The sequence below is a fragment of the Pectinophora gossypiella genome, chromosome 20, assembly GCF_024362695.1.
Source record: "Pectinophora gossypiella chromosome 20, ilPecGoss1.1, whole genome shotgun sequence".
NCBI classification, from domain to species: domain Eukaryota; kingdom Metazoa; phylum Arthropoda; class Insecta; order Lepidoptera; family Gelechiidae; genus Pectinophora; species Pectinophora gossypiella.
This window is the reverse complement of record NC_065423.1, coordinates 10763882-10780281: the sequence shown is the minus strand read 5'-3', so window position 1 is coordinate 10780281 and position 16400 is coordinate 10763882. Positions and strand designations below refer to the sequence as shown.

Below are 16400 nucleotides of genomic sequence, written 5' to 3'. Positions count from 1 at the left end.
ACGAACGGCTCACGATCCGGAGGCCCCGGATTCGAATCCCGGTGGGGACGTATCACAAAAATCACTTTGGATCCCTAGTTTGGTTATAGGACATTATAGGCTAATCACCTGATTGTCCGAAAGTTAGATGATCCGTGCTTCGGAAGGCACGTTAAGCCGTTGGTCCCGGTTACTACTTACCTACTACTAATGTAAGTATGTAGTCGTTACATGAGCCATGTCAGGGGCCTTTGGCGGCTCAGTAATAACCCTGACACCAGGGTTGATGAGGTTGGTATTCTACCTCACAACCCACACGATAAGAAGAAGAAGTTCCATACTTTAGCGACGGAAAATTCCACTTGATATCAACTCGGAATTATGGTCTCAATTATCCCTCAATGTTTTCGTTACGATGTCACTAACACCCTTTATATTACATAACGTAGATCCACGCCCCGAAGGACTCAGTTATTTTTTATGTCGTTGGCCAAACGTTTAACCGGGCCGATCGAGATCTGCCTAGGCAGACCATGATGTGCCGGCATTTTGTGATTTGGTAGCCAGCCAAGTAGTGTAAATATTGTTTCCTTTCACAGAGTATGAGTTACGGCGGCGGCATGTCGGGCGGCGGCGGCGACACGGACACGCTGTCGCGGCGCCTGCGCGAGGCGGAGCGCGCCCGCGCAGACGCCGAACGCGCGCACGCGGACGCGCTCGCGCAGCTGCGCAACGCGCAACGATCGCCGCTCGAGTCGCACAATGCAGAGCAGCTGCAATCGCGAGTGAGAGAGCTGGAGAAAAAGGTCAGTGACAAAAGAGTTCTTATTCACTGACATCCTATAAACAAATAGACTCACATTCAAAGGATTTTTTTTCTAAAAAAGCGTCCGAACTGTATTGTAAATACCAGGCCGTTCAAATAGAGTGCAAAGTCGATGTACCACGTCGTTATACGCCGCCGCTTGTGAGAAAATGCGCCGCGGACACTTTTTTAGAGATGTATTGTCTATTTGTTAAATAGATGTCTAATTGATTCAGAGGACGATTAGAGGAGGCGACTTGTGCAGGCTTTGCCAACTTGCCACACTAGATGTCAAGGAACTAGACATGAAGAGATGCTTTAATCGATAATAGTAACTAGAAATTGTTTTGCTCGTAGAGCCTATAGTTAAATGATCACTATTCCGCGAACCGTTTTGTTTTGTTTCACATTATCATTACATTTAAACCTAGTATATGATAATGTAGTAGATACTATTGTAGTCCTAAAAGTTAATAATATAATGTGTAACACTAATAATTGAATTTCTTATATCTTCTGTTCTGTTTGACACACTATTAATAGGCACCTCTAAAAACAAAAATATCGTCAAACCTATCGACTTATAAGAATTTCTCTTTTCTTTAAGTACCACCTGTCTGTCTTTTAAGTCACTATTACACTGTCCTGCCTACAGTCAACTTATTCTTATTTTCTTCTTCCTCACTTCTAGAGACACTTTGGGCACATTTTTATTTTCTTGTTGCCTTTTTGGGTCTGACTTACCTACTTTAGGTTGGGCCATTGATACTTGGTACTTACGTGAGGCGTGGTGGGCAGGCGGCTCTAGAGACGGTGCGCTGCGAGGAGTTGCAGCTGGAGTTGTCTTCGGCGTTGCGCGCACGCGGCGGGACCAGCGCCGGCGCATGGGCCGCGACGTCCGCGCAGCCTGCTTCCGAGATCGAGCGCATCATGGCTAAGATCGAGCAAGACAACCGTATCCTCGCTGAACTGGAGCACACTCGATCCACCACACATGGTAAGTCCTAATCTCTATCAGGGGGCCCAGCTAGGTTGCAAAAGATTCGATCGAACGAATCAGTCACGTGGTGATCATCAAGCGCGCATTTTGTAGCGGTACCACAGCCCGGACACTTCATACAAAAATCTCGTTTTACACAGACACTACACATTGATGTTATCGTACACGCGCATCTGTGTGTGGGACGTCTGTCGCCCATACGATTGAAGACTAAAGTAAGACCGAGAGGGGGTGAAGTAACCTAGCTAGTAACCTAGCTGCTGGTGGGGAGCGGAGAGTTGCGGTTCTATACGTAGTTTATTCGTTGTTCTATGGCGGTGCACTGCGCGGCGGCGAGGTGGTGATTGTGTGGATTAATGCGAGTTGGCTGACCGCTTCACTGCCAACAGCGTCGGTGCACGGTGTCGTGTGGGAATCGCCTGACCCCCCCGAATGAAATGAACATACTACGACAACATAGATGCGTACTGCAAGACGTGTTGATTCGCGCGGGTTATAGACTACACGTTACCGATTCGTTCGAACAAATCATTGCAACTTGACCAACCCCCTGATTGACTCTACAGGATTGGTTAAACCAAAATTATTCAGTAGTAACAGACAGTCCCGCTTCTAGGCTTCATCCCCATCTCCAACATCGACCGGAGAGGGCACGGACCATACTCCACCCCGCTGCTCCAGCTCCACAGCTGGTTGGTGGACAAAGAAAGTAAAAGAAATACATTGAGAATATTTTTACACCTTCATGTTGTGATACGTTTGAAATAAATACACTTATTAAATTAGTTGAAATACATTAGATGCTAAATTGAATCGTATGATGTGATGTTGTTGTTGTTATGCTGGTGTTGTGTTGGTGTTGATTGTGTTGGTGGTGGCAGGTATGCAGCCGAGCGGGTCGAACCAGGCGCTGGGCATGGAGCTGCACTCGCCGACGCCGTCGCCGCTGCCGCACTCGTATGGCACCACCGTGGGCCACGCCGCCATCTGCCAGAGCAGTACCATGCCCACGCTCTCTTCGCTTCACGCCACCGGACAGTTCACCGCCCCCAGCTCCAATTCCGTCGCCTACTCCATGAGTGCGCACAACCCCACCTCCTACTCCAACCCTGTCCCCGCGTACTCCACCAACTCCTATGGACTGACGAACACGCACCAAGTCACGTTCACCAACCCCGTCACGGCGCCTCTGGTCAATAATATCGGTCAGATATCCAGCACACTAGCAGGGTTGCAGAGTAATCTGCAAAATATTACCGGGAATGTTTCCGGTATGAACTTGGGAGGCGGATTGAGCGGGCCGACGTTGACGGGAACTATGTCGGGCGCGGGGTTAACCAGCGGTCTGAGCAACGTTCAAACTAGCTTATCAGGAGGATTAACGAGTACACTTGGAGGAATACAGTCGACGCTCACCGGAGGGCTCGGGAATGCTCTTACGAACCTGACCGGTGGAACGCAACTGGGAGGACTAAGCACAAGCCTGGGCCAAGGCACGAGTGCATACGGAACTGGGACTTATACGAATCCGCTGCTTTCGAGTGGCTTAGGATCGAATCCGATGAATATGAAAATTAAACCATTAGACGATATTGACCTGGGTTTAGGTAGATATGGAACTACCAGCTCAGGCGTGGGGAGAGTGGCGACCCCTGTGACACCTCATCAACCGTCGTGGAGCTTAGGATTAGATAGCCAATTTGGAACTGATAGACTAGGAGGCTTAGACTCGTCACTCATCCACGACAGAAGTCAACGAGCTTTATCGAGAATCATGCCGAATTCAGGACTTGAAATGGACGGTGAGTAAAATTGATCGTGAAATCGTACTTTTATAAGTTTAAGTGGTATATTATGTTGGTTCTATCCATTTTTCAGTCCGGAATACACATTACATGAATGGTGGAGCAACGACCGAGGGAGGACCGCCGACCGTGGACATGCTGGATATTCCAGGCAAGGGCAGATGCTGCGTCTACATCGCTAGATTCTCTTACGACCCTCCCGAGTATGTACCTTTGAAATTACCTATCTTCTAGAACCAATTTGTCTTTGTTGAACTATCTTTGTTTTTTTGGTTTACTTCTGTATACATTTTGAGTGACTGATAGTTAAGATGATTTAAATAAATAGTGCTTTAATGACAATCACGCTGGGTAATATGAATGGCTGAAAATCGCGAAATCACCGTCAACTTTCGACTTAGCCTTTAAATGATAAAGTGCATAGGTACCTATTTAGGATACAGGTGTAACTTCTAATGATGCCGTTTTCAGCATTGAAAGTGCGGAAGGGGAGTTATCTATCTGCGCTGGTGACTATCTGCTAGTGTGGGGTCCACCTGACCCTAACGCAGCTATGCTGGACGCTGAGCTTCTAGACGGCCGTCGCGGCTTGGTCCCCGCTAATTTCGTTCAAAGATTAGTTGGGGAAGATCTTCTGGAATTCCATCAGGTACTCAGATTTGTGCGATGTACAAATAGTATTCACATGCAAATAGCTTTGAAATTAGAATTATATTTGATACCGATGACTCATGCCATGATTACGATCAACAGGCGGTAGTGGCAACGTTACGAGACGCAGAAGACACTGCCACAACAGCAATCAGTGACTTGTCTCTCAGTAGAGACGTGGCCCGACTCAGTGAGGTCGCTGACATAAGCGAAGGACCTGAAGACGACGACAATGGTAAGTATGACCCACTCATATCAAGCACGAAAACCAAAATAAGTTATGCCAGAAAAATAGAACAAGCAGATTTGTTCTCTTACTAGTTCTTAGATACCTAGATATTTTTTTAACGAAAACCATTTTTATAGATATTTCAAACACAGCCCCATTCACTGAACTGCTAACTTCGCAAGCAACTTTGCAACTCTCATCGACACTTCAAGAATTCGCATGTAATTCCTAAAGTCAATACACATTTTTGTTTACATAATCTAGAATAGTTCGCTTAGCGATTCGATTGTCTAAACAAGTAAACAACCAACGACGGTACAGTTTAGCTTAGAGATTTCGTAGCGACTAGATTTTTACTAGATCCTTTCTCCCCCTGTCCTTGGACTTGGCACGCTTCTCTGCATATCACTCGCACACCGCCTGGCCGCTGCGAATCTTGGACCTGAACAGCCGAGCTGTTTTTCTCGTCGCTAGTGCCCGCACCGCGGCAGCTGACTCTGGAGAGGCAGCTCAACAAGTCCGTGCTCATCGGGTGGACGGCTCCAGAAGGCGTACAGCAGGCGAACATCGACAGCTACCACGTGTACGTCGACGGAGTCCTCAAGACCACAGTCAAAGCGTCCGAGCGCACGCGCGCGCTCGTCGAAGGCGTCGACTCCAACCGGGTGAGCCTCCTTCCTAGTCGTTTCCGTTGGTATAATAAACACTGCTCAACATTTAGTTCGTTCATCACACTGTTCGCTTTTAGTTATCCGTTGACATTTTAGATGATCAAATGTAATTCCTGCCATGGTAGATGTGAACAAGATTTGATCCTTTGGTTCAAAAATTTGCTTGGGTCACAGTTACAAAACGAGTGACGTAAGGAAGTTTCTGCCTCAACCTTGTATTCTACCATGTCTCCAGCAGCTCTAGTGGATTAACTAGGAATGTCCATCTGTTTCTAGCCGCACCGCATCAGCGTGCGCTCGGTTACGGTCACTCGCCGAACGTCGCGCGACGCTGCGTGCACGATGGTCATTGGTCGCGACACCGCCAACATGGGTCCGACGTGCGTGCGCGCAAGTGGCGTCACCTGCTCGCAGGCCGTCATCTCCTGGCTGCCAGCCAACTCCAACCACCAGCACGTCGTCTGCGTCAACAATGTTGAGGTACGGATTGAAGTTTTTATTTAAATTACGGCCTGTGCACAGGGCAAAAGGTGGTGCTTGCAAATAAGTTAGTAATCATGTGAATATTAAAGCTAAATTGTCTAAAGTATTTGCCAAAGTGTAGAAGTGTATTGACGAACAAAGCAGTCCACTGCAGTCTGTCAAAATTACCAATTCATAATTTAGTCGATGATGTCAAAAACAACACAATTATATATTTTTTTGATGATTTCCAAGTGTATTAAAGTTGATAAATATTCGGGATGTAGCTTTACTAAATCGCATTAGGCTTATCTAGTTACATACCGCCTTCTAATTCATGTTACCTCAACTTTTTAGGTCCGCACAGTAAAACCTGGAGTATATCGTCACACCATAACTGGACTGTCACCCAGCACACAGTACCGGGTGACAGTAAGAGCGAAACACTTGCGGGCAGGCCCCCCCTCGGGGATACCCATAGAAGAAGCACCAGGCGCTTACACGGACTTCAGGACCTTACCTAAAGGTCTCCCCGATCCACCAAACGAAATCATGGTACGTGAACACTAATCGAACATCGGAATAAGCATGAACGGAACCTGGCATGTTTTCGACCCAATTTTACATTCAACACAAACACTACCCTCGCTACTACTTACTTTTATTATTATCATAACAACTTTACGATTCACTAACGATTACTGATTTCTCTACGGATGGATGCTTGGTGGAGCTGTGATGGTGATCAAGCTAGGCACACGCACCGAGACAGCTTTAATCCACTAGTGTGTGCCCTTAATATTTTACTCACTGAGACCTACACAACCCCTCTCCTTCAAACGATATCACGACCTCGGCACAGCACGTCCGACATTCGAGACAGTCGCGTCAATCGCAACCATAAATCCAGCGTTAGGACAAAATTTACGCTCCCCCACTCCGTTAGCTTAGCGAACCCCGCCTCTGCGTCGTCCCTCGTTGTGGCTTGTCAATGTTCATATGATACTTCACATGACAGGAGTTCTGTCAGAACCGAATTGGCTAGTGACTGGTTTGGCTGGATTGTTGGTGGTGATTGGTGCGGTGTCGCAGGTGGAAGCGGGCCCGCAAGACGGCACGCTGCTCGTGACGTGGCAGCCCGTGCTGCGGCCGCCGGCGTCCGGCCCCGTCACCGGCTACGCCGTGTACGCTGACGGCAAGAAGGTCACTGACGTCGACTCCCCCACTGGAGATCACGCCCTCATCGATATTGCCAAGTTGATCGGCCTCAACCCCAAATGTGTCACAGTAAGTACATTTGCAGCTTGAGCTACCTGAACGCTGTGTTCTTGCAATGTTCGATCCGCTTTCTTTATCTATTTAAGCTAACCCGTCAGAAATACTATAAGAAGTCTTCACCCTTAAATTAACTTCTGTTACAAGGGTACAGGATCAAATCAGTCATGCTTTACTTGTTGTTTCCAGGTTCGTACAAAGTCTCGGGACAATCAGTCGACTGATAGTCAGCCTACGCCTATTCCTCCGGCGGTGCTGCGTGGGGTGGCGGCGAGGATGCCTCGTAGCGGCCCCATGCCTAACCAGCCAGGCCCGGGGTACCGGCCTCACCAGAGGCCGCAGCCTTATCAGCAGCACCAACAAGTCATAGAGCACGACGAGAATCTCTCCGATAAGGAGATATTCCCCACCACCAACCGCCATGACCAACACCCTGCTCAGGTGACCACTCATTTCCTATTCTCATGTTCTTTATATTTTGAATACTGAATTCTTCATTCATACCAACAATCAATGATGTTAAGTAGTAAAAGTAACTTGATGGACAACATCTTTTGTTTACTTGAAGATTTTATTTGATTTTGCAAAGAATTTATTTTAGTACCTTCATAGTTTCATTAATTTAAATTGGATATCATTAAACAGAATTAAATGATTGTTGTTGGCACAGCACTTTGTCTACATTCGTTTGCAAATCAGTGTCGTATAATTTGTGTGTATTAACTTAAAATTTGATTTTGCCAGTATATTTGTTTAAAATATTGATTACGTATCTATGAGCTTCATATTTTGATTTTATCTCTGATGGTCTTCTTCGTCTGTGTCTTCTTAGCTATCATTATAATGATCAGTGTCATATGCTCTCTTCTTACGTGATGAACCGTTTGTGGTATTAATAATATCAACTATTTTTCATTTCATATTGGGATATTTCTGTCTTTGTTCACACAATTCGTCACACAAATGGTTCGTCCCGTAGTATCGGTGTTGCAAACTGCACTCTTTATACTATCTCCTGTGGTTCTGTCGCTGGCATCTCCTAAATGTCCAGTAGTTCTTTGCCGACCGGTAACACGACACGACCACGCGCGCCATCGACTCTAGCTATGCACTCGGCTCGAACGTTCAAAATTAAATGCATACTGCTTGCGACTAGATCAGTAGTCTCTAGTGCTATTGGCGGATACCCGAAACAACGCACGACACCTACAGATACAACCTAGACAGATAAAGAGCTTGTATTTTGTGACACAGACAATACCGTCCATGGAGCTCATGATATCATGCCACTAGAGTCTAACCTTACCTCGCTCTCACATAACTGTTATACACCTTTCCATAGCCTACGAGCGGATTCGGCACAGGCCTCCTAAAGAGTATATTCGACAAAATAACCCCTTCGGTAAGGAATTTTAACACGTCTTTTCAAGTTATCTTCTTTTATTTCGTTTTGAAGTTTTAACACACTTCTTTTATTTAGCAATCAATCAATTTTACGTTGTTTGAGAGTGGTTTTATTTTCAGTTTTTAGTTTAGCATTATGTTTTACATCATTTTGGATTTTTTCTACACAGTGTGCCCGTATACTAATAGTATCGTAATACATACTAATTTTAGTCATTATAACCAGCATAATGGAAATTTATTTGAGTAATTATGCTTTTATAATTATGAAAGTAGACAAAAACAATTTTTGTAGCAAAAGAGTACTTATTATTAGCTAATTTATGCATACTTGTCGATTCATTTTTCAAATAAATTACATAAGTTATTAAAGATCTTAATATAGTTTATTTGATTAAAATACTTATACATTTTAAAATAGTGAATATCATAGAGAATTATAATTAGAAAAATGTGAATATAAAATTAAATAGTAATTCTAATAAAAACTTTTAATGAAAGGTAGGTTGAGATATGATTTTAAAATCATGAACAAAATTGGTAAAGAAAGAAATGTACGAAACAATCAAACCGAACATTCAGGCATTCCTCTTTCAAGAAAATCATCAACATAATCATCAACAAAACATACAATTACAAACAGCGGTTGACGATCAACTAAAAGTATACGCTTCGTTCGCTAAATCACTTTACAAATCTCGTAATCCGTTTTGACTAGAGAACAATAATAGTATCCAAACGCTTTCACACGAGCAAAGTTCTTTTCCACTTCAGCTTACTGTAAAATACGCCTTACTCCATCTCTCTGATGCAATTGTATACCAGTCTCAGCTATGTGATTCTCTAAAAGCAACTTCGGCGCCGTCCTCGTGGGCTGTGACGCCTGTTAGCTCTTATACAGAAGGCGTATTGACGTCCGCTCGTCCACGGCATCTTCTTTACGTCAATGTAATTTTGACTGACGCTTGTCAGCGTCGACCGCAGCGTTGCCGTTCGTCATTGCCTTAGAGAATCACACTCCTGTATACTTACTCTTGGTGCAGCTTCAACTTCTTCGCTTTTCAAACTATGCATTTGTTCAGAGTATATCCTCTAATTTCGAACTGCTTGCTGTTATAATGTCCTTTCTTGACAACGGCATTAGCTAAACTAAGAGTGTCACAATTGTGAAACCAACCGTTCACTTCACGTCGACGTTCAACATCATCTGTCATAGCATCGATCATGTCAGCACATCCACAGTCTTTTCACTTTCTTTTGTCTTGTTTGAAGATATTTGTTCTATGTTGAGATATTGAACATTGTGTGGTGTGACTGGTATCAGCAATCGGGGATACCGGCCATCGAAATCACTAAAGAGGGTGCGCCGGAGCTGGGTAGCGAGGACGAGGAGCCGCCGCGCCGCCGCACGCAGGTCTGCGATCTCTCTAGTTGTCATCGATGTGCTCTCCATGTGCTAGCACTATTCACTTTGCTCTCTTTCTCTCTTTTGTGCGGACTTTCCCGATCACGAGTTTCCACTTCTTGGTGTTTCTGTGTTGTCATCTTCACTTGTTAATGTACCGTCCTTGATGTTCGACGCCACACTCGACACAGGCTCCCACATGACCCGGTTGAGACACGATTAAAGCACGAATCACAGACCCCGACAATCGACCGTTAGGATGTCCAGACAAGCACTCGCTACAGACACACATCATCACCGAGCATGACCGCGTGTTTGTATGGTTGTTCCTGCATGTTGTCTTGGCTTCGACGCGATACTCACCACTCCTATCACACACCTTCCACACTCAATGTCTCCTAAACCCAAAACTAATAAAGTGAGGTAATCGGGGTAAACATAAAGACGGTTTTTATACTTTTGAATTTCGCAAACAGGTCAATCAAGTTAAACTACTTTGTTTGTTATCTGCCGCTGAAAAGCACTTTTGGAACCAATGACTTTATCTGCTATGAATGATGTGGTTTCAAGTGTAACCGCTGCACGCTAGCTTTCGTTGTGCATGGGGGTTGCCTAGAGCTACAACGGAATGTCTTGTTTATTTACGCCCGAGGAGAAGGTAATGATTTTATTGCTTTGAAGCGCGTAACGCGAAATGACGAGTCTTGGCTGAGAGCTTTATGTTGCTGTTGGCTTTGTTATGGAAAATCTAACCTTATTAATGTGTTGGTTCGTACGGACGTCAGCAGCAACCGTCCCAACCAGCGCCAGCGTCGCAGCAGCCTTCGGGTCAGCAGTACCCGAGTACACAAGGCTACCATGGCACGCAGCAACCCCCATACAGTCAGGGCGGGGGCCAGTTCCCAAGTAGCCAGCCCCCCTACCCTGGCGGCGTCGCGGGCACCCAGCCGCAGCAGTTCCACAACCCGCCGCCCCGGAACCACCACGAACGCGGCCGCCCTCCTAACCCTCATCAGGTTCTATGCCTTTTCCTTCCATTTCTGTTCTTAGTTCTTTAGACCTTTGAACCAGTAACTTTGTATTCTGAATTGTTCCCTTAGATACGTTGTAAAGTATACCCGAGAAACCATTTTTTCAACCTCAATAATAGTATCTATTTGCAACTTGTAATTGATGTTGTATGTCTTGACCGGATTTTCTTAACGAAAGGATTGGATAGAGAAGACAACCATAGACGCCAGCAGTGGGAATTTCTCAATGATGCTGTTCAAGTTGTAATACTGATATCATTGTACAGCAACAGCAGGGTCAGCAGGGCGTGCCGCCGTATGGCCCTCGGGGGGCCCCTCCACAGGGGCCGAGGGGCCCCGTGCCCGGCCAGCGGCCGCAACCAGGCCACCCGCAGTCCAAGAGGAGTCGCTTCTTCGTCGCGCTGTTCGACTACGACCCAGCTACCATGAGTCCCAACCCGGAGAGTTGCGATGAAGAGCTACCCTTTAGTGAGGGTGACACTATAAAGGTTTGTGCTCACATAGGTATTATATATAAAAGTTATGCTAAATTCAATACTAGTTTTCTATCCTTTTAATGCCTCACTGTCATGAACATATTATCGTCACAACCCTACACGTTGTTCTCAATAAAAGGTAGAAGGTTCCATTAGCAATGAACATTACATCCAGAATAGAGACGTAACGCATGCTTGCCAACTAGAACATAGCTAATCTGATCAATTCTTATGCCAATAGCCTAAATAATACGACGGTATCTTTCGCAATAAAGTGCCTATTACTTACCCTCTTGAAATCCTAGATGATTTTGCGGCCGATCAATTGAGTCCAGCGTAAGTACGCCATTTTGCAAGCTTGGTATAGTTGGTATCCTCTTCAAGGTCAGCAGCTTCACATCGACGCATCTTACAAGTGAAGAGTTGCTTAAGGAGTATATCTACCTGTTGGGGATTCAAGAGTCATTCAAGGGCTCAATCGATCGGCAGGATGCCGAGACAACCACCGACGAAGCACGGCCTCGCGTACGACTCCGCTCCAATGTAGCCTGGCAAGCGGTACTATATATCTTGCTACATATAACCTCGGCCTAGCCCAGCGAGGCAGACGTCGATGACACGACCTTTGGCCACGGCTCGACGTAGGGTACAGCATAACAGCACGCCACCTAAAACATGAATTACATATTTTCCACTTTTGTATACTTACGACACGAAAACTTCTTCAAAATTCTAAATTATAGCTTTCGAATACACCGACTTTCGTTGCCAATTGGCTTTTTCATTACACAATTGGCGAAGTCAAGAATTGTGGGTTTTACTTTTCAAGAAATTCTTTTGACTATGGCCAAAGGTTGCAAGCTCACTAAGCGCAACCCACATCAAGGCCGCATCAAAATGGTCCGTTAATATTTTTAGGAGAAACTGCATAAGCCAATTTTCTTTTCGATATTTGGTAGATTAATTTCACTTAATATTCACAAGATTAGTGCTACGTAGCCACAAAGCTTACCAAAGTGTTGTAGGTTGCGCTTTGACATGCGTACCACACTTATTCGCAATTTGAATGGAATCAAAATCTATTCGATTTCGTCTATAACTTGTTAAGTGTTTTCATTGCTAGTATCGAAGAGATTAGAAAGATGATGCGAATAATTGTGTACTTTCTTACCTACGTATTGATCAATATTGTTTATCTTGTAAAGTTTTCATCATAAACCAACCATTATTTTTCAAAAGTTCTTGCTAGTATTGCCAGTAATCTTGCTAGATAGTTCAGCTTAGCGAATTGTTTTTAATAAGTACTTGATCAACAAATTGTGCTGCCCTTATAGAATGAGGCTAAAAACTGCCTATTTCTCCCATCAGGCGCTACTGTTGAGTGTTCTCAAAATGTTGACAGTTCCCCATACTATTTAAGTAAACAAACATATTGTTTCGATTATATTTTTGGTCCGCGGAGGTCCGTGTTGCTCTATGTATTTTTATACTATAAACCTTTGCGCAGCGTTTAACTGCAAAATTATAGTGTTATATTTATTTCTGAGGAGCTCGGTGGCGCAGCGGTAAACGCGCTCGGTCTGCGATTGATGAAGTTAAGCAACTTTCGCAAAGGCCGGTCATAGGATGGGTGACCACAAAAAAAAAGTTTTCATCTCGAGCTCCTCCGTGCTTCGGAAGGCACGTTAAGCCGTTGGTCCCGGCTGCATTAGCAGTCGTTAATAACCACCAATCCGCACTGGGCCCGCGTGGTGGTTTAAGGCCCGATCTCCCTATCCATCCATAGGGAAGGCCCGTGCCCCAGCATTGGGGACGTTAATGGGCTGATGATGATGATTTATTTTCTAAAGATCGGAAAACCTATTTCAACCAAAACTGCCTTTTTTCAACCGGCTGCTTTTCTTTATTATAACTCATCTTTCAGACGGGATACGCTCCACGAAGCTCCACATTTTATAACATTTATCGCGAGCTGGACAGTTGAGAACTGTCAAGGAACACTCAACAGTGCTGCCGCCTACATTTGAGCTTCTAGTTTTTATTTCATTCATCTCAGAGAAGCTATACTAATATAATATAATTATCATGATAACCTCTAGATAATCTACATATGGACCTAATAACAGATCGATATTCCCCCGATGTATAAATTGTTCATATAGCGACAGCGACAATCGAAACTACCGCTGCATCCGTTGGCGGAAGATTTGGACCGGCAAACTTTTAAATTACTTTGGTTAAAGTTCTAATTGGAAATTGTGTAATATGGAGATACCTAGTGCACCAGCGATCTCCTGTCAATGTCATTGAAGTGCCTTAAGATCCTTGTCTACCGAAAGTTGAAAACAAAAGCATCAGCTACACATTTGCTCTTGGCTTATAGGTTTGGGGAGACAAAGATGCAGATGGGTTCTACTGGGGTGAGTGCCGAGGCAGACGGGGCTATGTACCTCACAACATGGTGGTGGAGGTGACGGAGCAGGAGGCGGGGGCGGCTGGAGCCAGCACTCAGAAGCCTCGCGACCGCTGGACGGATGCGTACGCGACGCAACCAGTGCGACGCATGGTGGCGTTGTACGACTACGACCCACAGGAACTGAGCCCCAATGTTGATGCTGATGTACGTATGATATTGTTGTCAACATCTTTATCCATCTTATGGCTTTAAATGATTATCACGTGCTCAGCCGTGGAGGAAAACATCGCATAACCCGATAAATCCATTTTCGGAGGTGGTGACATAATCTGTACTGGCTGGTTTTCCTTTCGCGGGTTGGAAGATCAGACAGGCAGTCGCTTCTGTGAAAACCGGACCTGTCAAATCTTCAAGTTAGGTAAGCGGACCCTGTGAAAAACGGGACAATGCTAGGGAGATGATGATGATCAATCTTACGGCTTCAGTCTCAAGAGTGACTACCATTGTCCTTTCAAGCTGTCCATCTTATTTTCAGTCAATCAGGTGATCAGCCTGTAATGTGCTATCCAAACTGGATTGGAACCTGAGAAACAGGAGTAATAATAAAGTTGGTTTCTGTTTCCAGGCTGAGCTGAGCTTCCAGACGGGGCAGATCATCCACGTGTACGGCGAGATGGACGACGATGGGTTCTACATGGCCGAGATCGAGGGTGTGCGCGGTCTCGTGCCCAGCAACTTCCTCACCGACGCCAACGACCAGTACGGCCCTTCGCAACCTGGACAAGGTAACATTTTCGAAAGGTTCGGGTTCTATATGATCCTACATGGCAATAGACAAAACAATAATACTACGATGCGGCACGCTGAGAGGTGAGGATATTGGTATCCCGACGTGCCGGCAGAGTAGGGGAATGATTGGTGATGACGGGGATAAATTAGAAGCAAGCAGGAATATATACAGTTTATTAAAAGCACTTCACAAACTTAGTAACATAGTCACAAACATAATACGAGTAGTTCACAATATACACATTTCACAAAAGAATCAAGACTTAGGAATTAGAGGGCACGGCCCTAAACAGTATAATATACTTGTTGTTTTAATGAAGGTCAGGGATGCAGTGAGTCAAAAGTGAGTAAAATGAAAGGAAATGCGAATGGAATGGAATGAGAATTTCGTAATTTAAAATGATGATGGTCCGAACAAAAGGCCAGTATGTGCAGAGTTTGTACTCTGCTACAACGATGTATGCTCAATTAGTTAGTTTTGGACGCATGAGACGTTCGTTATGAAAAAATTGACGATTCAAAGTGTAACTATGTAATCCCCGCGGCAGGGCCGGGCGCACGGGCGGCGCCGGGGCGCGGGCGCGGCGCGGCGCCGGGCCCGGGCGCACGCGGCCCGCCGCCGCCGCCGCGGGACAACGCGCCTGCGCCGCGCAACCACCACCGCAAGACCGGTCAGTGCCACCACTCTCTCTGTATACAGCCGCCGGGGCTTTTTACTATCCGCTACCAGACTCGCTTCGTGGAATTCTGGGAGATATTTGGACACTCGGAAGACATGCGATTTCGTTTTTAGTTTATTTCTTATTGTATTTTTTCCCTAGCCTGTTGTGTTATGTTCCATTGCTAAGCAAGGATGGGGAGGAGAAATAGATTATTCTTTTTTATTTAAATAAATAAATTAAGTAGGTATGTTTTTTTGGGTTCACGTCGATTAAATAAGAATCAAAATGAATATCTATTGCCACTTTTGCTTTTGAATTTTGAATTCTCAGACGCCGACGAATACTAGACGACGTTAAACAAATGGGGTTTGGAGTTTAAAAGCACATTCGGTCTTACGAAGTTCTTAAGTATATTTTCGTTGCCGTTTCTGTTAAATTTACTTCCGCATTCTTTGCCTTATTTCGCTTTTACTGTTACGTTTTTAATAGATTCTTTAACTGTGTCTTCAAGAATTTATACTGCTTCTTCTTCTACACTAAACGTCTCGCGAAGACATTCATTACTTACCGTTTTTCCTATTTTCAAAAGCAACAGCTAGAAATTTAAGCTTTATTTATAACATTTCATAAACCGTCTCCCTCGATTCCGACGAAGCGAGTCACAGTGTACTTTCCCTGTTAGCTGTAAAGACGAACTAATTAAGTATCGTTAGGTAAGTCCGCGAAAGACAGATTATCACTGAGAGCTTTGAGTGTTTCATGTTTGCACCTTGGACTTGCTATGTGAAGAGAAGCTAGCTATTTCGCTCCTGATATCCTCTTGTCTATCCTGTACACTAAAGATTGCGACGGGACTCTTGTCAAACTTTCAAATTCAAAATTCACTCGATTGCACCAAAATAAAAGAGAACAGTTACAAAAGAGACTCGACTAGGTACATGGCAAATGGCGGCCTTATCGCTTAAAGCGATTTCTTCCAGACAATAACTTTAATCGTTCCGTTTCGCTACCTTCATCAATCTGTTGCGATTTGATCAACGAACGTGCTGACAGAACCATCCTGTTCCTGTTCTAATAATAATAGATGGCCAATTTTGCTGTTTATATTTTGGCAAACGATTCTCTTGCATTAATTTGGCTTTAGAAATTGGTGGGTATTATTATGCACTGCAACTGTGCTAGTTGCAACTTTCGAATGCATCCCGCTTAGGAATAGTACTTATTGAAAAATAACGGCGCCCAAAGGATCTTGGCGACTCAATTACTCTCAGATATTTCTGCCTAAGACCCTGTCCAGATGAGGCGTTTTACGCGCGTTGTAATACCACAGAGTACTTAAC

General features: G+C 44.8%; 2 protein-coding genes across 12 annotated transcripts in view; both read left to right on the top strand.

Moving 5' to 3' along the window:
- The window catches only part of LOC126376242 (serine protease gd-like), a 115090-nt gene that overhangs the window by 40559 nt on the left and 58131 nt on the right, over positions 1 to 16400 (top strand). The window lies entirely within an intron of this gene.
- The window catches only part of LOC126376191 (RIMS-binding protein 2-like), a 36581-nt gene that overhangs the window by 12975 nt on the left and 7206 nt on the right, over positions 1 to 16400 (top strand). For 3 of the 11 annotated variants that reach the window (XM_050023416.1, XM_050023424.1, XM_050023423.1), the window contains exons 1-19: positions 496 to 785; positions 1538 to 1781; positions 2666 to 3586; positions 3663 to 3792; positions 4061 to 4238; positions 4343 to 4475; positions 4920 to 5134; positions 5417 to 5620; positions 5960 to 6157; positions 6695 to 6889; positions 7067 to 7318; positions 8220 to 8279; positions 9606 to 9695; positions 10475 to 10702; positions 10984 to 11205; positions 11578 to 11751; positions 13577 to 13813; positions 14235 to 14394; positions 14947 to 15069. In XM_050023416.1, coding sequence (XP_049879373.1) covers positions 582 to 785; positions 1538 to 1781; positions 2666 to 3586; positions 3663 to 3792; positions 4061 to 4238; positions 4343 to 4475; positions 4920 to 5134; positions 5417 to 5620; positions 5960 to 6157; positions 6695 to 6889; positions 7067 to 7318; positions 8220 to 8279; positions 9606 to 9695; positions 10475 to 10702; positions 10984 to 11205; positions 11578 to 11751; positions 13577 to 13813; positions 14235 to 14394; positions 14947 to 15069 — 4168 coding nt within the window. In that variant the 5' untranslated portion in view covers positions 496 to 581. Of the gene's footprint in view, positions 1 to 495; positions 786 to 1537; positions 1782 to 2665; positions 3587 to 3662; positions 3793 to 4060; positions 4239 to 4342; positions 4476 to 4919; positions 5135 to 5416; positions 5621 to 5959; positions 6158 to 6694; positions 6890 to 7066; positions 7319 to 8219; positions 8280 to 9605; positions 9696 to 10471; positions 10703 to 10983; positions 11206 to 11577; positions 11752 to 13576; positions 13814 to 14234; positions 14395 to 14946; positions 15070 to 16400 lie in introns of those variants that run through there. The other 8 variants (XM_050023414.1, XM_050023418.1, XM_050023417.1 and 5 more) reach the window with 8 other exon arrangements.